The sequence below is a fragment of the Hippocampus bargibanti genome, linkage group LG10 (genome assembly GCF_051943395.1).
Source record: "Hippocampus bargibanti isolate YZ-2025 linkage group LG10, ASM5194339v1, whole genome shotgun sequence".
Lineage (NCBI taxonomy): Eukaryota > Metazoa > Chordata > Actinopteri > Syngnathiformes > Syngnathidae > Hippocampus > Hippocampus bargibanti.
Window position 1 is genome coordinate 24,279,095 of NC_142743.1, and position 23,427 is coordinate 24,302,521.

The 23,427-nt window shown below is 39.2% G+C and overlaps 2 protein-coding genes across 3 annotated transcripts; both read right to left on the minus strand.

The window, feature by feature from the left end:
* Window positions 1–5,308: 5,308 nt before the first annotated feature.
* thumpd1 (THUMP domain containing 1) lies at window positions 5,309–15,884 on the minus strand. Of its 2 annotated transcripts, XR_016116194.1 has the most exons (9): window positions 15,794–15,884; window positions 15,114–15,349; window positions 14,683–14,830; window positions 14,047–14,132; window positions 13,211–13,373; window positions 11,706–12,160; window positions 7,275–7,379; window positions 5,527–5,604; window positions 5,309–5,443 (listed from the first exon to the last, which is right to left on the minus strand). XR_016116194.1 is itself a non-coding variant. In XM_089005864.1 (6 exons), exons 1-6 carry the CDS (start codon window positions 15,321–15,323, stop codon window positions 10,056–10,058), a joined length of 1,080 nt encoding a protein of 359 aa, XP_088861990.1. In that variant the 5' UTR covers window positions 15,324–15,542; the 3' UTR covers window positions 9,217–10,055. The 2 variants fall into 2 exon arrangements, 1 of the variants encoding a protein (XP_088861990.1); XM_089005864.1 differs by lacking the exons at window positions 5,309–5,443; window positions 5,527–5,604; window positions 7,275–7,379; window positions 15,794–15,884 and adding an exon at window positions 9,217–10,073 and having other exon boundaries at window positions 15,114–15,542.
* On the minus strand, window positions 15,877–23,309 carry eri2 (ERI1 exoribonuclease family member 2). The gene is made up of 9 exons (XM_089005863.1): window positions 23,102–23,309; window positions 22,037–22,101; window positions 21,873–21,953; window positions 20,879–21,006; window positions 19,999–20,161; window positions 19,829–19,929; window positions 18,825–18,906; window positions 18,654–18,742; window positions 15,877–17,592 (listed from the first exon to the last, which is right to left on the minus strand). The coding sequence occupies exons 1-9, from the start codon at window positions 23,122–23,124 to the stop codon at window positions 16,807–16,809; spliced, it is 1,518 nt and encodes a 505-aa protein (XP_088861989.1). The 5' UTR covers window positions 23,125–23,309; the 3' UTR covers window positions 15,877–16,806.
* Window positions 23,310–23,427: the final 118 nt, after the last annotated feature.

Below are 23,427 nucleotides of genomic sequence, written 5' to 3' on the forward strand. Positions count from 1 at the left end.
ATCGGAATTCTGAGACTAAAGTTAGTTCTGAGATTAAAATCGGAATTCTGAGTTAAAAATCGGAATTCTGAGATTAAATCGGAAATCTCAATTAAAAATCGTAATTCTGAGATTAAAGTCAGTTCTGAGATTAAAATCGGAATTCTGAGTTCAAAGTCAGAATTCTGAGATTAAAATCGGAAATCTAAATTAAAAATTGGAATTCTGAGATTAAAATCTGAATTCTGAGTTAAAAATCGGAATTCTGAGATTAAAGTCAGTTCTGAGTACCGAATCTGCTTCGCGATGTTGTAAGGCTCGGTTCGCTTGATTGGCGGACATGACCCTCATTGCTTCACTACAAAATTTTATACACACACACACACACACACACACATGAGTGGTGTTGTTATTGTTTGCAGCAGTTGCCCCCAGAGATGAGGAGAGAGAGAGAGAAAAAAAGAGAGAGAGACAAAGACAGAATACTGAGGAGGCTGAACTTGACCTTTATGATGTCTTGGTGAGGAAGGGTTGGGGGCATGTTGCTACTTATGAATCTATAATGAGCCTCCTTCTCCGTGTGTGTGTGTGTGTGTGTGTGTGTGTGTGTGTGTGTGTGTGTGTGTGTGTGTGTGTGTGTGTGTGTGTGCGCGTGTGTGTGTGTGTGCAAACGTGCAATTGTCTAGGCTCTCAGCTGAAGAAAGGTCATCACATGGGGTGGGCTTTAATACACCTGGCATCCATCCATCCACCTATCGTACCTATGACCTCTAACTTGAGTACGCAACATGAATATTTATCATGTTCTAAAAGTCCAACGCCCTTGAACGCACCTCAGTTAAAGTTACGCGTGTGTGCGCCAAACAAGATAGACCAAGATGCTCGTGTATTTTCTGGCGGAACGTTTGCAGAATTGATCATCGCATTGGCGAAATCTCGAATGGATGATCAAACTTTGGCCGCCATATTCAGAGTAGGAAACAAAAAAAGGTCAAGGGTCGTTTGTTAAAATAGAAACAATGAAATTTGCTCAAAATGGCCGCTTGAAATGAAAAGGTGTTTGATTTTATGTACGGGTTCGCCCCGATGCACTTGTCTCGGCGGACCACCAAGTATCGGTCGGTACGTTCTCCTAAAATACACGTTTGACCAACCATCCTTGTAACATTTATTGCATTTTAATGCCATTTTTACTCGTTTAATAGGTAATTAATGCGAAGCATCTACAGTTGGTTTTGAAGACGTTAATAAGGTTGAGTTGTAGTGTCAACATTGGATTTCCTTCACATTGTCATCCACCAGCCCAAAATAAAGAAACAAAAACAAATAAAAAAGAAACAATGATAATCAATCAATCAACCAATCAATCAATCAATCAATCAATGCCCAAACAAACAAATGAATACTAAATAAATGGGTGAATAAAAAAACAAAAACAAACGACCAAATAAATAAGTAAATAAATAAATAACCAAACGCTAAATAAATAAATAGCTGAATAATAAAAAAGACCAAATAAACAAAAAAATGAATACTCAGCAAAATAAATAAATAAATAAATAAATAAATAAATAAATAAATAAATACTAAAAAGTGACCATGAGAGTTTAGAAATGAAATGGATTATTATTATTATTATTATTATTAGTAGTAGTATTATTATTATCTATTTGCTATCTGGCTAGCTATTTGCTACCTAGCTAGCTATCTATTCAGTATCTAACTGACTGGCTATCTAGCTAGGTATCTGTTGGCTATCTATTAGCTAGCTTTCTATGTATTTGAGTTACTTCCGGCTGGCGCGTGTGGCTGCCGCTGCTCACCCATAGAAAAACTTATCCTGTGACTTTAAAGTGACCTTGAGAGTTTTGAAAGGCGCATAGAAATTAAATGGAATATTATTATTATGATGATTATTATCTTTTTGATGTCTATTAGCTATCGAGCTCGCTATCTATTACGTGGATATCTGTTGGCTGGCAATCTAGATAGCAATCTATTAGCTAGCTAGCTGTCAAGTGACCTTGAGAGTTTTAAAAGGCGCGTATAAATGAAATGTATTATTATGATTATAATAAATATTTGTGTGTTTCTGAATATACTGGGGCTGGGGGCTGTCTTGAGGCAGTCAGCGTGCATTGCGACTCTTCACTTGTTTCCCGGTGACAAGCATGTGGCCACGACTGCCACTTTCAATGAAGATAAAAAGTCAAAGGAGGTGAGCGTCTGGCATTGAGTGGAAAGTGAAGCCATGGCCGCTTTTTGTGCATCAAGTAGGGAGGGGGTGCGATGGGAGGGGGGGTGGCCTCCTTTGTTCCAGCTGCCACTGCGGATTTAGGCATCTGTACGGATTGCCTGTCAAAAAACGGGCTTATCTCTTTGGGGTCCTCCGTGGTACAAAGAGCCATTTAGATGAAAGCGGCCCCGTCGTCAAATCTTCATTATATGGCGTTTAGAGGAGCGACAGACCTCAAGCTCTTTCAGATGAATTTGGAGACAAGTGCTTGACCAAACAGGAGGAGGTGGTGGGCATGATGCTTGAGCTCCTGTCGGGATACCACGGTGGTCATTGGCGATGACCCCCCACCCCCTCCGTGCCTTTTACGCGCAACTTGTTGCTGTCTTGATAGACAGTGATACCTTGGCTTACGGACTTAGTTGGTTCCAAGACAGAGTGTTTAAGGCGAAAAGTGTATATCCCAAAAAATTATTTCCCATAGGAAAACATTAAAATGAGCATAATCCGTTCCCAGGTCCCCATAAAACATCATTTTCTAATTTATAATTTTATAAGCCTTAAAACTATACAAAATATACCTTATTTTATGTATAATAAATGTGCTATGGTATTATAATGAAAGAAATAAACTGTATAATAAAGTGGTTTTATTTAACTTTGTGATGGTCGTTGATTGCTTGATGGAATGGAGTGACCGCTTTCATCAGCATTAAACACTTGATGAGGAACGTAGTCTTCTTCTTTCACCGTCTTGAGGAATGATCCCTCGTAGGTGCTTTCTCTTCGCTAATTTTATCTAGTTCCTCATCAATTGTGTTCTGTTTAGCCGGGTTGATAGCTTTTTGCATCAAGTGTACAGATGGCTTGTGCGGGTTATTTGTGGAGCCTATATATAATTTAATAATATATTGAATGTAATTTTAATATAGTTTTTATTTTTATTTTGTTATTTTTATTTTGTTATTTATTTTATTTATATTATTTATTTTATTTATTTTATGTTATATACAGAGACTGTATTTTGGGGGCGAAATATTCTTTCTATTTAAAATAAATAATTAAAATGGAAAAAATTGGGGATGTCATTTTTTGTGTTCTGAAAAAGGAAATTACAATACATAAGATTATTATTTATTATTATTTTATATATAGAGTGTGTATTTATTGTTTTATTATTATTTTTATTTTGTTATTATTTTTATTTGAATTTATTTAATTTTGTTCATCTATATAATAGACTGTATGTTTGGGGGAAAATACTCTTTATATTTATAATAAATAGTTGTATTAAGTTCATCCTGTCTACTTGATTGAAAACAGATTCCTATTTTACAGACAGTGTACTGTCAGTGTCCAAATACCTGACATGTTTCGGCGGAAGGCGGAAGTAGATGGCGAAACATGTCTGTAAGATAGGAATCTGTTTTCAATTTAAAATAAATAATTAAAATGGAAAAAAATTGGGGGTGGTATTTTTCGCGTTCTGAAAAAGGAAATTACAATGCATGACATTATTTATTATGTGTATTTTATTTTTTTTATTTTTACTTTTTTAATTTAATTTTTTTTATTTTTTTATTAAAATTTGTATTATTTCATTTTCTTTTTTTATTGTTTTTATTTTAATTTTAATATTTTTGCATTTTAATGTTTTTATTTTAATTTTCTTATTTAATTGTTTTTAATTGTAATTTTTTTATTTTATTTTTTTTATAGTTTTTTTATAGTTTTTATTTTAGTTCTTTTTTTTGTCATCATTTGTTTGTCATTATTTTTTGGTCATTATTTTTTTATTTGAATAGTATTATTTTCTCAATTTTAATGTTTTTATTTTAATGTTTTTATAAAAAAAAAATTTTTGTCATTTTATTTGTCATTATTTTTTGTCATTTCTTTTGTCGTTATATTTTTTGTGTCGTTTTATTTTATTTTATTTTATTTTATAGAGACTGTATGATTGGGGGAAAATATTCTTTATATTTCAAGTAAATAATTTTAAAAAATGGGGGGTGGCATTTTTGTGTTCTGAAAAAGGAAATTACAATGCATGAGATTATTATTTATTCTTATTAATTTTATTTTGGGTGATGGAGGCTTTGGATCTGATGTGAATTTTCTCATCCTTGATAACATTTGGTGAATATCAAATCATTTTGATGGCATGTCCCATGACGGGCGATTTACCATCCAATTCGCTTCCGTAGCGCAAGTGGACATACGCAAGGCATCAGCGAGTCCAACGCCCAATGATCCGTCCATTTGTCCGTCCATTTGTCCGTCCGTCCGTCTGCTGTCCTTTCCCAGCGGCGCTCTCGCATCGGTTTACGAGTTGTCAGTAAATCTGCCACGGCGTCCCGCTGACGTGCTTTGTGACGCCATTGAATAACTCCTGGGCCGCCAGTCCGGCCTACGCCAATGCTGGATTAGCCACACCGGATTAGCCTGCCGCCCTCCCGCTGCTTATTCAAATATTGTTTCACGTATTGTCATCATCCATACAAGCAATATGCTAAAAAAAAGACAAATAAAACAATCACAAAAAGGAAGAAAAAAAAGCTGTTTTTCCCAACGAATATCGAAGCGAGTCGGGGAAAAGGACGTGATGGGATAGCGCGACAACGCCCGTCGCCGAAACGAAAACCAAGCATGAAAGCGAGCCTTGATCTTTGCTAACATGGCGTTCATCTGTCTTTTTTTTTTTCGTCCCCCCTCTCACAGTCTCCCCCCTTCTCTCTCCTTCAACCCTCTCACACATACACTTGGGAGTCAAGGCAATTGATGTGCTGCCTTTGATGGCAAAAGAGAGGCCGATATTAGTGGCCAACAAGGAGCCCCCGATAAAAGGAAGCCAAAAAAAAAAAAATGGACGGCCGACAAAAAAAACCAAATCATAATAACAACATGAGAAAAGACGACAAAGATGGCGCCGATGGGCGAAAGCGAAGAGGCTTACCGTGCTAGCGCGATAGCGTCGACGCTCGGCCTTCCTGGGCGTGATCCGCTCGGTCATCCCGAGGCGGACCGACGGGGGTCGGAACCCTCGGCCGGCTTTTGGGGCGGACGTCCCGCCGGCGGACGCTGCGGCCATCTTTGTCCCCGTCGTTGTCTTGGATGTGGCCGTCGTCCTCTTCCTCCGCATCTTCATCCCTCCCCTTTTCCGGGGCTTTGATGCTGCCTCGCTCCCCTCCCTCGCCGTGACATCATCACGCGGAGCATCAAAGGGGGCTGGCGGGGGCAAAGATGGAGCAGAAGGAAAGCTTGGACGTTAAGGCGACGTTGTCGGCGGGAACTGCGAGCGACAGGCGTACCCCAAGGCTCCCTGCCGAGACCCTTCAAGTTTGCTTCTGAAGCAACGCCATCGACCGCTGTCCCCTCCTGCTTTCAATCTGCAAGATTTTATATGGGGGGGGGGGCAGGATTATAGTTATTATATTTATGAAATGTTATCATGGATGAGAAAATATGTCTTTATTCACATCGGGTCCAACACCCCCTCCAACCCATAATAATCTCATGCATAGTAATTTCCTTTTTCAGAATACAAAAAAATGCCCCACCCTCAATTTTTTCCATTTCAATTATTTATTTTAAATATAAAGAACATTCCCCCCCCCCCTAAAAAATAAAGTCTTGTACATCCTATAACATCCTAACAAATAAATACACAAATAAAAAAATAAAAAAATAAATACACAAATACATGAATAAATAAATAAATAAATAAATACAAAAATAAATACACAAATACATGAATAAATAAATACATAAATAAATACATACATACATAAATACCTAAATACATAAATAAATAAATACCCAAATAAATAAATACACAACCACATGAATAAATAAATAAATAAATAAATAAATACATACATAAATAAATATAAAAATAAATAAATACAAAATAAATAAATAAATAAATACAGAAATAAATACAGCAATAAATAAATACAGAAATAAATTGCTGACGAAGCTTCTTGGATGATAAGCGAAACGTCCGACACCTTCAAAAAAGTACACATGACGGCTGAAGAAACCTTTTCATCGATAAATAAATACAGAAATAAATAAATAGATAAATAAATGGCAAACTATGAATTGCAATGTCAGTTCTGCTTCCTCACATCAAGAGTCATTGCCATGCAAATGGCATTTGGCCGCAATCGAAGCCCCTCCTGCTCGGCTTTTTCTCGCGCCACAAATGACTTCCTGCATAATCCGCATCAACTAAATCCCAATAGCCCACCTGTAACATCGTCGGGGAGGCTAAACGCTAATAACGGGCTGCTGAGGTTTGATAAGCATTCTTTGATTAGTACAATGCAACATCCCTCCTCTCGCCAGATTACATACGCATACTCAAAAATGCCACCGTCAGACAAATTAACAATGGATGGAAAGAAACCAACATGTGCAGTGTATGTGTGTTTGTATGACTACACTTGTGAGGACCACTAAGATTTCATACCATACATGGTGAGGACATTTTTGACAAGTGAGGACCTTTTGGCCGCTCCTCGCGAGTTTCTCATTCTAAAGGCTTCCTCTAGAAGGTCTATATATGCATCTGTTCATGTTTCAGAGAGGTCCTCACAAATTCACCCAAAATGATTTTTTTGGTGTGTATTTTCATTTCACTCGGATACACACACGTTTTACTCACTGTGTGTATGTGTTTACGTTTGTGTGTACGTGGTTAACGAGAGGAAAAAGTTCATACCACAAAAAGTTAAATGATATTTTCACCAAATTCACTACAGGGGTGGGGACTTTGAATGTACCCATTCAGAGTCCTCACTCCTGCTGTTATTCCAGTTTCGAGCCCACTTTTTATTTCTTTATTTTTAAAGAAGTGTAAGTGGGAAATGGGCTGACATTTAGTCTTCAAATGGAACACGAGTTCTTCTCGAAACTTAGCAGCAACGGTGGTCCTCACTCCTTATCTGGAGTTATCCGGACGCCACAAAACCATTGAAACAGGAATGTGTGTGTGTGTGTGTGTGTGTGTGTGTGTGTGTGTGTGTGTGTGTGTGTGGGAAGAAGTTGCACCTACCCGGAGGCTACAAGGGCACGAAACAGCTCGCCGCTAACTCTGTTTGGCACGCAATCATCACTGCTGGGTTTTCTTAGTGTTGTGCTGCAAGTTGTTAAGCATATGCTGTAAACACACACACACACACACAAGGTGACTTGCGATGCATCGGGAAGCCTCATTTAAATAACAATGACATTCATCTGCCACTCATTTATGCAAACAAGTGTACGGTGGAACACAATATGCATTTGTTAAGGTGTTTTTTATTTATTTATTTATTTATTGTTAACTCTATCACTGCCAGACATGTGCAAAAATGTGTCCACTCTGGTGCCGGTGCTTTATCGGCACCCCCCCAGCAAGACAAACCCGGACAAATTCGGGAATGGCTAGCTATTAGCTGTCTAGCTGACTGGCTGTAAACTGTCTAGCTGTTGGCTATCTATTAGCTATCCATTAGCTAGCTGGCTAGCCATTAACTATTTATTTGCTATCTATTAGCTAGCTAGCTAGCTTTCTATCTATTTGAGTTACTTCAGGGTTGAGTAAACGCTGGTGCGTCTGGCTGCCGCTGCTCACCCACAGAAAAACGTATCCTGTGACTGTAAAGTGACCTTGAGTTTAGAAAGGAGCTTGGAAATGAAATATTATTTTTAATATTTATTAAAATTATTAGTTATTATTATTATTGGGCTATGCAGCTGTCTAACTGGCTAGCTAGCTACCTATCTGACTAGCTATTTGCTATCTAGCTAGCTATCTATTTGCTATCTGTCTAGCTGGCAAATGTATTATTATTATCTGACACAGCACCGACGTCTGTCGTTCTTTGCGGAGGACAAATACTATATGCTAGTGAGTACCCGCCTGCATGCGTTACTGCACTGTTTTGTTTTCAAACAATATCGTAAAGCGGTATCACCCGGCAAAATAATAACAAAAGAAAACAATGCTATTTAGCATTAGCTATAAGCTAACGGACAGAAAGGCTAATTAAGTGTTTTGGTGGCTCCTCCGTTGTAATTATTGAAGGCAAGCGCAAAGGTGGGTTTACTTGGAGGTTCAACCAAAAGTGAGACAAACGAGACCCTGGAGGACACTACTTAGCCTTAGCATAAAGGTCAAATATGGAAGCACAGCAGCTAATCCTCGACCCCCTGGGGACCCCCGTGGATGTTGTTGTTTCACGGCCAGTGTGACATTTAAACGCCAGTTCGTGGATGTGTCGACAGCCTCCTGTTTGGCTCCAGAGAGCCCGCTGAGGGTTAATTAAACGTGGCCTCAGAGGGCACATTTTTAACTCAGCCGTTCCAATAACGAACTGGATTGAAGCGTACACCGCGATAGCTCGCTTTACGAACTCCTTGGCTTACAAACTTTTCGGTTTACGGACGTTACGTTGATGAAAATGTTACCGTATTTTTCAGGACACACACGGAGCTCCCACAATGTGTCCTTCGTGAACGAGCCGGTTCTCCGAAAAGAAAATGGCCGCCGGCTTGTTTTGGTCCTCTATTCCCCGCCCCCAGTCGTCGGTTAAAGCCACGTGATTGGTCAAGAACGCAGCAGTGAGGGGAGGTGGTTCAAACATTAAAGAGACAGGCAGACGACAGAAAGAGTGACAAAATGGATAGAAAACAGTGTAATTTAGACGGGTTTCAACCTGTATAGACTGCAAGGTTAAAATTCCCATCAATCATTTTAATTGTTTATTTTAAATATAAATATTTCTCCCCAAAAATAGTCTCTATATATAAAAATAAAAATGACTATATTAAAATTATATTAACTATATTATTAAATTATACATAGGCTCCACAAATAGCCTGCACAAGCCATCTGTACACTTGATGCAAAAAGCTATCAAGCCAGCTAAACAGAACACAATTGATGAGGAACTAGGTAAAATGATGGCAAACATCATTCCTAAAGATGGTGAAAGAAGGCTGTTTCTCATCAATCAGAATCAGAATCATCTTTATTGCCAAGTATGTAGAACACACAAGGAATTTGTTTCCGGTAGAACACGCTGCACTAGTATCGTCAAGTGTTTAATGCTGATGAAACCGGCCACTCCATTCCATCAAGCCATCAACGACCATCACAAAGGTCAATAAAACCACTTTATTATACAGTACAGCTTATTTTTGTAATTATAATACCATCGTACATTTATTATACGTAAAATAAGGTCTATTTTGGGTACTTTTAAGGCTTGGAAAGTAGAAAATGATGTTTTATGTGGACCTGGGAACGGATTATCCTCATTTTAATGGTTTCCTATGGGAAATTATTTTTTGGGATACACACTTTTGGCCTTCCACACTCTGTCTGGGAATTGCATTTCACTGTTTTAACAGGAGAAAATGTTTATTAAATCGGTCAGACCAAACCCCGCATTGCCATCTACTTTTGCCTTCGTCAGAGCTCGTTAAGACTTTGGCTGAACCGTCGCTGACCCCTACGTTCGTTATCTCCGTTATTTACCTGCAAAATTTCACTTCACCAGCATTGTTGTCCTTCCTCGCCTGCAATCAACGTGAACCCCAGACAGATTAGCCAATTAGACGTGACGGAGAGCGTATATTGAACATCACGATGAAATTTTAATGATGTGGCAGCATGGCAACAATCATATTGCATGAGATTTCGAGTAGTGGTGTGTCATTCGCAAACGAGCCGGTTCTTAGAGCAGGATCGCTGAAGCGAACGAAGAGAGCCGGTTCCTAACGAGGAGCCGGAATCGAGAGCCGACTTTTTTTTCCCTCTACTCCCCGCCCCCGGTCTTCGGGTAAGCCGCTAGTGATTGGTCGATATCTGTGGGAGAGGAGGGAGGGGAGAATTACAGACACAGGAGAAGGGGGGAGGGGTGACGTTAGGGTAGACAGATGGACAAAAAAAAAACAAACAAACTGAGGAGCCATTCAGGAGCCAAAAGAGCCGAATATTTTTAGCGAGTTGAGCCAAAAGAACCGACTCACTGAAAAGAGCCGGAATTCACATCACTATAACGTACGCCATTATCTTCATCAATCTTTTACCTTGGAGGAATGTTTTAATTCATGAAAAGTTATTTTATATCATGATGTATAAAAACAATAAATTTTGCACTTGACAATAATTTCAGATAGTGTCCAGCTACGTCAAGGAAATTTGCCGGTGCGGATTAATAAAAAAAAAAAAAAACACACACAATTGCCAACAGCAAGCCGTGACTTACGTCAATAACTCCGACAATTGTCATCAAAACAACCATGTAAAAAAACATACAAGTCAAAACCATGTTTAATTCTGGATGTTTCTTCACAGAAAAAAACAGAACATAACACATGTCAAACCTAAAAAAAAAAAAATCCCAAAAAGAAAAAAAATTGAAAGGTTAAACTAATAATAATAATAATACATTTTATTTGAAGCGCCTTTCAAAGCTCTCAAGGACAAAATGAGTTTCTGAACTTCCTGGACAAAAACATGTAAAACCAAGTACAGTGATACCTTGGCTTACGAACTTAATTGGTTCCCAGACAGAGTGTGTAAGGCGAAAAGTGTGGATCCCAAACATTAATTTCCCATAGGAAACCATTAAAATGAGAATAATCCGTTCCCGAGTCCCCATAAAACATCATTTTCAACAAAATAAGCCTGAAAACTACACAAAATATTCCTTATTTTATGTATAATAAATGTGCTATGGTATTATAATTAAAGAAATAAACCGTACAGTATAATAAAGTGGTTTTATTGACTTTTGTGGTGGTCGTTGATAGCTTGGTGGAATGGAGTGGCCGCTTTCATCAGCATTAAACACTTGATGAGGAACGTCGCCTTCTTCTTTCACCATCTTGAGGAATGATCCCTTGGAGGTGCTTTCTCTGCCATCATTTTACCTTGTTCCTCATCAATTGTGTTCTGTTTAGCTGGCTTGATAGCTTTTTGCATCAATAATAATAATAATAATAATACACTTAATTTCTAAGCGCCTTTCAAAACTCTCAAGTGTACAGATGGCTTGTGCAGGTTATTTGTGGAGCCTGATTGATGGGATATTTTAATCTTGCAGTCTACACTCAAAGTTGAAACAAGTCCAAATTTCAATGTTTTCTATCCATTTCGTCATTCTTTCTCTGTCGTCTGCCTGTCTCTTTAATGTTTAAACCACCTGCCCTCACTGCTGCGTTCTTGACCAATCACGTGGTTTAACCGAAGACTGGGGGCGGAGAATAGGGGACCAAAACAAGTCGGCTGCCATTTTGTTGTTAGGAGAACAACAACACATCACTCATTGTGGCGCTGCGTGTGTATCCTGAAAAATAGTTTGTATGCCAAGGTAAAATTTTTATAAATGTAATGTTCGTAAACCGAAAAGTTCGTAAGTCAAGGGGTTCGTAAACCGAGGTATTAATGTACCCCCCCAAAAAAAAGCAACAGTTACTCCGCATCATCTCACACCTCTTTATCGTGGTCCTCCATTCCAGATTCCGATTGCATCTCCTCCTTGCTGCCACCGGCAGCCGCCGGTTCAGTTCCAATGTCGCCATCTTTTCTCTGGAGCGCTTCGGCCTCTCCGCTGCTCGCCGCCGGTTGGCTAACCACGTCGCCAGCCGCCTTCTCGGCCGCTTCATCCGCACCTGCGGGTGGCGTGACTACTTTGTCGGTTATTTCCTCGCTTGCCTTTTGGGTGACGTTGTGGCATTCGTCTTTCGTTGCCGCTTCCTCTTCGGGTGCCTTTTGGCTTTCTTCCTTCTTGTCATCTTTGACCACTTCCTGCAGGTTGTACTTCTTGTAGCGCCAATAGTCGCGGATGACGCCGACGCAGCACACCGTCTTGATCAGCTCCAACATGATGGTGAAGTCTGGATGGGTTAGGTTCACCTTGTTTTTGGGGTTCAGTCTGCTCACCAGGTCTTCACGGGACACACATACGGAGGACAGAAGTGGGGTTAAACAACTAATTGTTAGGGACTGCTCTGTGTCTGTACTAGGCGGCCCGGGAGTCGAGTGGTTCGCACTGGATAGCTGTTCTGTACTACGTTGAGATGCAACAGCACCATCCACTGGACCTTGTGAGTCACTGCTTCAAACATGGATTCCCCCAAGATGAGTCGCCAGAATCAAGTTTTGCAATACTTATTGACTGTCACTGATGACTTTCCAAAATAAAGAAAGAAAGAAATGCATACACATATTCCTGTTTCAATGGTTTTTGTGAGGTCTGGATAACTCCAGATAAAGGAGTGAGGACCACCGTTGCTGATAAGTTTAGAGAAGAACTAGTGTTACATTTGAAGACTAAATGCCACCCCATTTCAACTTCTTTCAAAACAAAGCAATAAAAAGTGGACTTGATACTGAAATAACAGCAGGAGTGAGGACTCTGAATGGCTACATTCAAAGTCCTCACCCTTGTGGTGAATTTGGTTAAAATATCGTTTTACTTTTTGTGGTATGAATCTTTTCATTTCATTAACCACACACACACACACACACACACACACACACACACACACACACACACACACACACACACACACACACACACACACACACACACACACACACACACACAGGTAACATCCGACTTACGACCGAGTTCCATTCCGACCAAACGGTGGTAAGTCACAATGGTCGCAAGTCGAAATACATTCAAAATGTTGAATAGAGACTGGGAGGCAAATTCCCCCCTCCGGTGCCATCACACGGTCGTAAGTCGAGCCGGTCGTAAGTCGGTTGTTACCTGTATTTAATAATAATAATAATCCATTTCATTTCTAAGCGCCATTCAAAACTCTCAAGGTCATTTTACAGTCACAGGATCAGTTTTTCTGCGGGTGAGCAGCGGCAGCCACATGCGCCAGCGTTCACGCAACCTGGAATCACTCAAATAGATAGAAAGTTAGCTAGCCAGCTAATAGATAACTAATAGCTATATATGCTAACATCCAATTGGAGCTTACTGGCAATGGCCTTGATGGCTTCCTCTCTTTTGCTGTGGTTGTTGTTTCGCGCCTTGTAGGCAATCTGGTAGGTGGCGCAGTTGGGCTGCCTGAACCAAGGCTCCAGAAAGGTGGACAGATATCTCATGATGTCCTCCGGGTAGGCCCTGCAAGTGCCCATGACCTGTGTGACACACAAAATTACAAGTATACAGAGAGCCCTTAGCTTACGAACTTAATTGGTCCCCAGACAGAGTGTGTAAGGCGAAAAGTGTGTATCCCAAAAAATAATTTCCCATAGGAAACCATTAAAATGAGAATAATCCGTTCCCAGGTCCTCATAAAACACCATTTCCTACTTTCTAATGTTCTTAAAACTATACAAAATATACATTATTTTATGTACAATAAATGTGCTATGGTAATAATAATGAAATTGAAATGAATAATAATGAAATTAATAAACTGTACAGTATAATAAAGTCATGTTATTGACCTTTGTGATGGTTGTAGGTGCTTTCTATGCGATAATTTTATCTAGTTCCTCATCAATTGTATTCTGTTTAGCTGGCTTGATAGCTTTTTGCATCAAGTGTACAGATGGCTTGTGCGGGTTATTTGTGGAGCCTAATCGATGGGAATTTTAACCTTGCAGTCTACACTTTGAACTATCACTGTTTTCTATCCATTTTGGCACTCTCTCTCTGTCGTCTCTTTAATGTTTAAATCATTGCTGCCTTCTTGACCAATCAGGTGGCTTTAACCGAAGACTGGGGGCAGGGAATAGAGGACCAAAACAAGCCGGCTGCCATTTTCTTTGAGGAGAACGGGCTCGCTGTAGTTTTTTTGCATCTCACCGGCAGCATGCGAAGGACGACACGTGTCTTCTTCTTCTTGGTCGCGTGCAGATCGGACAGGATGTGATGAACCAACTGATCAGACTCTGTGTAAAAAAAGAAAAAAAAAAAAATCACATCATGAACTTTGGATCATAACAATAATAATAATAATCAATTTCATTTCTAAGTACCTTTCAAAACTTTCAAGGTGACTTTACAGTCACATAAGCTTTTCTGTGGGTGAGCAGCGGCAGCCACACGCGCCAGCGTTCACTCAACCCGGAATAACTCAAATAGATAGAAAGCTACCTAGCGAGCAATATAATATTAGCTAGCTAGATAGCCATATAATCAACAGATAGCCGGCTAGATAGCTGTAAAATTAATAGCTAGTAGCTAGATAGCCGCTGCTCACCCACAGAAAAACTTATCCTGTGACTGTAAAGTGACCTTGAGAGTTTTGAAAGGCGCTTAGAAATGAATTTGATTATTATTTTTATTATGAAGGCAGATTGCAAAAAAAATACATAAATCTGATTAATATTCTATCTAAATCCACATGAAAGTGACCAAGGTCAGAATTCAATCAGATTTGAGCCATTTCGATTGACAGTTTGCTCCAGTGATTGCTAGCATAGCTGCCGCGACGAATACCCAGATTGCGAGTTCTGATGAAGATGACGTTGTTGGCGCCGCTGTCGAGGGCCTGGAAACGGCGCTCCTGATTCCCGCGCAACTGCCTCACTTCTTGCTTCAGAGCCTCTTCCACGTCTTCGCAGGAACCCACAGCGACCTCTTCCAACTGATAGCAAACAAAGTCGCGGTTTGTCAGTGTCATCATTCATGGGGGCGGGGAATAGAGGACCAAAACAAGCCGGCTGCCATTTTCTTGTTAGGAGAACGGGCTCGTTCGCGAAAGAAACATCACTCATTTTGGCAGCTCCGTGTTCATATCGAAAAAGAGTTTGTATGCCAAGGTAAAATTGTCATAAATTTAACGTTCGTAAACCGAAATGTTCATAAGCAAAGGGGTTACTTTAGTTCCACCGCATAAGGTGAAGGACCTTCGCGGTGCGTTTACTGACCTGCTCGGGTCCGTAGAGCTTGTCCGCGTACTCGTTGAGCAGGTTGAAGGCCTCCTCGGTGCACTTCTTCTGGTTCATGTTACACGTGATGAGGATCCCCTGCATGCCCACCTCCAGCTCCCTGGAGCCCCGCCATCGTTTGGCGTGATACTGGCCGCCCATGAAGTGCTTCTTGCCGCGCTTCCGAAACTCGTTCTGCTGCGCCGACATCTTGCCAATGACGTCACTAGAACGAGCTATCAATAAACGGAATCTTTTATTTTCCTTTTCAGTCACTCGTGCGTGCACCTCTGCGAGACACTTTTAAAGCGATACGCAACGCAATAGTAATACTAATAAAGCACACGCAGTTTGAAGCTGAACGTGAACGAAACGTGCGTTCAAAAAGAAAACGGAATTGGGTGACGGAGGGAAAAGATTCTACGGAACGCGAAGAGAGCCGAAAAGCTTAGCGTTAGAGTTCCGCGAATGAATCTCCCAATATTCTTTAAACTCTTTTAATAACTATATTGAATATGCCTCTTGTTCTCCAAACGTGTTAAATGCGAGGAATTTTAATTTTATATCAAACAACGCTTCTACGTGAGACAAGAACGAAAAATGTGCGACAAATGACCGACGTTAAATGTCAATCAATGTAATTTATTCATTACATTAGGTGTAAAAATTACGAAACTTACAATTTGTTTTATATTATAAATTAGGAAACGTAAAATTAAAAATTAGGAAATGTAGACATCCCCGATTATCTTCCAAGGCGGGGCTTTGGAGAACTTCTACGGAATGCTCGTAGGGCCAAAAACTACTAGGAAAATAGTACACATCTACGGCGTGCGAGGAGTGACAAAAATATATTCAACATTTCGCGAGACCAAATTAAACTTGCATGATTGCTCTGCGGGCTGCTTTAAAAAAATCGTATACAATCACCTTGAAATGTGATTGATTAGTTTATTTACAATCCTATTTCAGAAAAAAAAATCAGATTTGCAGTCTGACCAATAAATCAGACAATCCTTAAAGGAAAACCGACAACATTTTTACGTTTCCTAACTGAAATCAGAAAATCGTTTTATAACATCTAAAATAGCCAAAACACGCAGTATGATATTTTTAGTCAAATGCAAAACACCAATCAAAATGAGTTAGTGTCCCAAAACTATTTCAAAATGACATCGGAGATGCTGAGTTCAGAAGGTCCCGCCCACTTGTTCGTGACATCACACCAGGACGTCTTGCCTTGCTCTAGACTCAAAACAATGGCTTCAGATTGGGAGAAGATGCTTTCTTGTTACTCATCCAGTTATGAAGATGATTCAAATAGTTCTGAAGAGGAAAGCATAAATGTTTGCAATCGATTAAAGAAGTCCTCCCGTTCTTGACCAATCACGTGGCTTTAACCGAAGACTGGGGGCGTGGAATAGAGGACTAAAACAGTCGGCTGCCATTTTCTTGTGAAGAGAACGGGCTCGTTCGCCAACGACACATCACTCATTGTGGTCGCTCGGTGTGTATCCGAAAAAAAGTTTGTATGCCAAGGTAAAATTTTCACAAATGTAACGTTGGGAAATAAACCGAGGTATCACTGTGCATTATTTTTTTGTAATCGTTCAACCCTCCTACATCAGACTTTAAAGCATAATTTGAATCTCTGAAATGACAAGAATAAAAACAAAAGATTTTGTATATGGAGTTACCAGCTCTTCCTCATTGTGGACTTTACAGCCGTCCGTGCTGCTCTGACGTGAGTTGTCGAAATAGACCACCTCGCCTTGAGGGCTGACTCCCACTGGAAAAAGTGGCAACCCTTGTTTTTGGTCGTCCCCGAGCGGCGAACGGCGCAGCAGTAGAACCCCTTCCCCTGATTGGGTCCCCCATTAGACACCTGCAGACGTTTAGCGCGGCGCCCACAGTCGCATAGCGGCGACGTCATCTTTCCATTGATTGACAAGGAGGGGACGACGCCCCCGTTTCGCTCCTTGGAGACGCCGTCGCAACCGGGATGCGAAATGGCGGCGTCGGGGGTGGGTTTCTTCTTCTGAATGAAGAAGCATTTGGGTTTGAATACGGATGGTGCGTCTGATTTCGCCACCGGTGGAGCCTCATGATCCTCCGCGTAGGAATCGGACAAAAGCCCCTCCTGGAAGGCCCCCAAGACCACGTCGTCATCCGTGGACCGGTGGTCTTCTTCCACTGAGAAGTTCTCAACACTTTCAGAATTTGAAGTTGGGGATTGAAGGCTGCCAAGAACGGTGGAGCACAGAACCAAACCCGTGTTGTTTTTGCAGATGGCAACCATTGGTGCTGTTTTACCGTTCAGAACTGTCTTTGGGGACACCAATCTCTGAACGCAGTCCTGGTCCTCAAAGTTTAGAACCTGATTCTTTCTCCCAGTAGACGTTGTTTTATTTTTTGCAGTTTGATTACAGATGTTTTTGTTGTTTTTTGTTGGCAGCGTTGGTTTAACCGCCGCTGGTGTCTGTCACAAGAAAAAGAAGCGTTAGTCCAGTGGTAGGAATTTCAAAATAGTAAACAATTCTTCAAAATTGCAGCCAGAGAGTGAGAAAATGGATAGAAAACAGTGAAATATGGACTCGTTTCAACTTTGATAGTTCAAAGGCAGAGTGTAGACTGAAAGGTTAAAATATCCCATCAATCAGGCTCCACAAATAACCTGCACAAGCCATCTGTACACTTAATGCAAAAAAAGCGATCAACCCAGCTAAACAGAACACAATTGATGAGGAACTAGGTAAAATGATGGCAGAGAAAGCACCTGCAAGGGATCATTCCTCAAAATGGTGAAAGAAGAAGGCTACTTTCCTCATCAAGTGTTTAATGCTGATGAAAGCGGCCACTTCATTCCATCAAGCCATCAACGACCATCACAAAGGTAAATAAAATGACTTTATTATATAGTGCTGTTTATTTATTTAATTATACAGTAAAGTCTCGTTATATCGATATTCAAGGGAGTCGGAAAAAATATCGATATAACCGCGACTATCGATATATCCGACCCTGTTTGCATGTAATTTTCTCCGTGCGTGCATAGAAATAGTATCGATATAACCGGGACTATCGATATATCCGATATCGATATAACGAGACTTTACTGTAATACCATAGCACATTTATTATACATAAAATCATGTATATTTTGTGTAGTTTTAAGGCTTAGAAAAGTAGAAAATGATGTTTTATGGGGACCTGGGAACGGATTATTCTCATTTTAACGGTTTCCTATGGGAAATTAATATTTGGGATACACACTTTTGGCCTTACACACTCTGTCTGGGAACCAATTAATTTCGTAAGACAAAGTATCACTGTACGCTGTATATTATTACTTGATGGAACAGCAGCTCAATTTGTAACAGTGTCTAAGAATCACCTTCAACGCAATAGACCAAAAATAAATAAATCAATAAAAAAAGCATCCATGCTTCTTTATTCATTTTTAAAAACAGAAGGGAAAAGGCATGCAGGAGGCGGAGCTTCATCAAACGGGGCGGGGCGTGAGGAGGGACGTCCACTCACCCCCTCCAAGCTTCTTGTGATCTTCATCACGCATCCATCCCTCATCATCCTCGCCGCCAAACAAGCGGTGTTCCTGGCATCATCCAAACCTTCATCACAGGAAAGTTGTGCGTCCTTTTTTACATAAGTTGTGTTCGAGTTTCAGAACGAGGTGAAGCGCTCTACGCCTACCGGAATGTTCTCTGCCGGAAAACTGGATTCCCAAATCTTGTAGCGCGCCATTCAGTCCTTTGGGTTTCCTGCTGTAGAACATCTAAAAAAAAGATCAAAATTATGTAAAAAAAAAAATGATCCAGTGATACCTCGTCTTACGAACGCTTTAGCTAACGAACTTTTCGCCTTACGAACGTTACATTCGCGAGAATATAATCTTGCCATACGAACTATTTTTCGGGAAACACACAGAGTGCCACAATGAGTGATGTGTCATTCGCCAACGGGCCGGATCATTGTAGACTGCAAGGTTAAAATATCCCATCAATCAGGCTCTACAAATAACCCGCACAAGCCATCTGTACAATTTGAAGAGAACATACAAGCTAGGGAACCAGCTATAAATGAAGTTTCTAGTGTGTCTGCCTGCATCTGTTGCTGTTGCAATATCACAACTTCTAAGATGTACAACCCAGAGCTCCTTGAAACACTTGTTCGTAAGACAAGCTATCACTGTATATATACCAATTTATAATAACATATACCTGGAATAATAATAATAATAATAATAATAATAATAATAATAAAAATAAAAATAATATAATAATAATAATAATACAATAATATTAATAATATATAATCATGGTAATAATTTATATTATAGAATAATAGTAATTTTGATTTGATTGATTGATGAGTAACACTAATCAATAATATAAGAAAATAATATAATGGTATAATAAAATATATTATATAATATATAATATATCTACAAATTTATAATAATAACATATAACTGGAATAATAATAACAATAATAATAATAATAATAATAATAATAATAATAATAATAATAATAATAAGAAGAAGAAGAAGAAGAAGAAGAAGAATATAAAAGTATAATAATATATAATAATAACAATAACATATAATAATAATAATAATACAAAAATACTGACCAATAATAAGATAATAAAATAATGCGATAATCCTTTGTCATTAAAAAGTACAAAATGAACTTACTCTGTAAGTGCTCCTCAAGTCGATCCAGCTGTTGAACACGTTAAGTTTGCGCAACTGCTTGCGCTTGCACTCATAATGCAAACAAACGCCCAGATCCCAATCTGCAAGCATATTCTTCATATAAATTCATTTTCATAGCAAAATGCCCGTTTGAAAACAAAAGATGTCACCTGACCACGTGAGGAAAGCGCACGGCTTTTGTCCAGGTGATTCGGCGCAGGAGCTGCGTTGTCCGTCGGGAAAGACCAAGGCCTTCTCCAGGCGGAGCTTCTCCAGCCAGCGACTGAATTGAGACAGACAAATCTGGAGGGGGACCCCTGCCTCCACCTGGCTCTGTGGAGGGACATCAATCCACACGCACACATATCATAATAATAATACATTTCATTTACAAGCGCATTTCAAAACTGTCAAGGACACTTTACAGTCACAGGATATTTTTTTCTGCGGTTGAGCAGCGGCAGCCACACGAGCCAGCGTTCACTCAACCCGGAAGCAACAGAAAACATTCGCCATAAAATGCTATAGACAGTACAGGCCGTATAATTCTAATTCATCTTAATTTTATTGTAATAAGTATCTCAAATAGATAGAAAACTAGCTAATATATAACTAATAGCGAAGAAGAAGAGAAGCGAGCCAGCCAGATAGCTAATAGCTAGCTAGAGACCTAATAGCTAGCTAGATAGCTAATATATAGCCAGCTAGACAGATAGCAAATAGATAGCTAGCTAGGTAGCTAGCTAGATAACAAATAGCTAGCTCGGTAGCTCGCTTGCTAGATAGTCAGATGTATAGCCCGATAATAATAATAATTAATTTTCTGTGTAAATTTTGCCACCTGTGCACACAAACATTTACATATCCAAAAAACATATTAGTTTGTAGCTCTTATATTTATTCAGCACAGGTATTGGGGAGAGGGTGGGGTACACGAACGAACTGGATTTAAACAAAATAGCATTAATCCCTCGTTTTTCACGGTTAATGAGAACCAGGAGCACCCACGATAGACAAAAAATCCACAAAATTGGGGTTGCAGTCAGTCACCTGTGTGATCCCAGTTAGCTCAGTGCAGAAAGCTGACAAGATTGGATGCTCCTGGGGGAGAACGTAGGTGTGAAACTCGCACTCAATCTCACCAGTGGATGTATTGAGAAGAACAGCGGGGAACTCGACTGTGTCAAGGAATAAAAGTATCGATGAATCAATAAAGATGCAAGAAAAACAAATATAATATAATAATAATAATACTCATAATACATTTCATTTCTAAGCACTTTTCAAAATTCTCAAGGACACTTTACAGTCACGGGATATTTTATCTGCAGGTGAGCAGCGGCAGCCACACGCGCCAGCATTCACTCAACCCGGAAGTAACATGGTCTTTACAAGAGAACCTTCATTTGTCTTACCCAATGACACAGTTAACAGCAGCTAAATAATCCACATCCAAAATGTTGTTTTTTTTTATAGAAAAAAAAAAAATTGCCAAAATTTTGAAAATGAGAAAAATGCCTGACATTTTTTTTGCCAACATTTTGAAAATTAAAAAAATCCCTGAAAAAATATTTGGCAAATTTTTGAAAATTAGAAAAATGCCTGGAAAAATATTTATCAAAATGTTGAAAATTAGAAAATTCACAGAAAAATGATTTACCAAAATGTTGACAATTACAAAAATCCCAGAAAAATATATTTCCCAAAATTTTGAAAATGTGAAATATCCCTGAAAAATTATTTGCCAAAAATGTTGACAATTACAAAAATCCCAGAAAAATGATTTGCCAGAATGTTGACAATTAAAAAAAAAATCACAGAAAAATTATTTCCCAAAATGTTGAAAATTAGAAAAATCCCAGACAGTTTATTTGCCAAAATTTTGAAGATTAGAAAAATGCCTCACAAATTATTTGCCAAAAAAATTTAGAAAAAATACAATTGAAAGTGAGAATAATCCATATAATCCCATAAAACATAATTTTCTACTAAATAAGTCTTAAAACAACACAATTTGGGACACCTTTTGAAAATGCAAACCTACTTATTTCCTGCGTCCGGTTGTTTTTCTCTCGCCAGCACGTGGACTCAAAGTCGATGATGATCAGGTATGAAAATGATTGATCTGACACAAAAGACATATTCCACACAGCAAATTATGAAAGGGCATCATCAAAATGATCACGTTTGTTTCATTGTGTGACTAACTTGTTATCAAAGTCTTTTTTTCCCCAGCAGATGATTGACTACGCTGCCTTAGCAGTCCCAATTCTCTGTGGACACAAATACTGGATAAGTATATTGTGAAACAGCATATATTTGTCCATTACTATAATGGCGTGAAACATCACATAAACAAATAAAAATACTGTAGGTACGCTACAGTTGGCTATATTCCACCATGATTGTTTCTGTCCAGTGAAGCGAGCGCACTCTGTACTCGCAGTCGTATATCATCGCATTTTTGTGAAGTACGTGATGGTTTTTGGTGGGATTTTCCAAGCTATGCAGTTTATGATGACGTATGGCACGTTTCCCTCCATGCTGGTTCTTGACATTTCCCAATACGACAACGAGAACCGGGGGAAAATAGATTGAAATTTACGCTCTTTTAGCTAATACTACAGTTTATAAAGGCGAGTAAGTTGTATTTTTATAATTCATAGAAGTGGTAGAATATACATTTTTCCCCATAACTGCCAAGTTTCAAGCAAAAAGAAGCATTAGCACATATATTTCCAGAGCTCGCAATTTTCTTTCCTAGTATTCAGTGGCAGCCATTTTGGATTTCTGACGAAAATCTGCCTGCATTCGATCGTTGATATTTGCTAATTTATATTTTGAATCTTTTCCTGTGTTCTCTGTTCTTGTTTAGAATTTCAAAAGCTTTCCAATGGTACCTTACTCGTTAAGATCTGCCAAAAATTAAGAAAGTTAACATAGTTTAAACGTGAATAAAGAACTCGGTCACAGATTTTCATTGTTTTACTGTGTACTGTAATTACAGGCAGAAAACCTCCTCATATTTTGAAAATTAAAAATGCCATTATTTCCTTATTATTTGTCATAGTACAATAATCTATACATCATTCGAAAGCTATTCAAATCTTTTTGTCACATCCCTCAATACTGCCATGTCGGCACATTTATATTGGTTTGTTTTTATAGCATTTTTAGGGCATTTTTATGTATTGTGTGGCTCGCTCAAAGACACAATTTCATAAAATAGAAGATGACAAAGTTTTCGTCCTCGATGTTTATGTTGATACTCACTTGGCTAGCTTCTTGGTGGACATTTTTCCGCCACTTGAGCTTGTCCGTATTCGTTTCAAGGCAACTTTTATGGTTAATATTTCCGACTGTAAAGTGTCCTTGAGAAATTTGAAATGTGCTTATAAATGAAATGTAGTATTATTATTATTTGGGCGATGCCATCCTGAGCGAATCGCGCCGTTTTTTAAACGAGTCACATCCATTATTCTTTTTTCGTCTAGTTTGGTCCTCAAGGCAGCAAAATCAATAATCGAGTCGTTAGAGGCGGATGTGTAAACAACGTGCCTGCGATGATTTTCAAATTAAAGCTATAACGTTCGGATTTC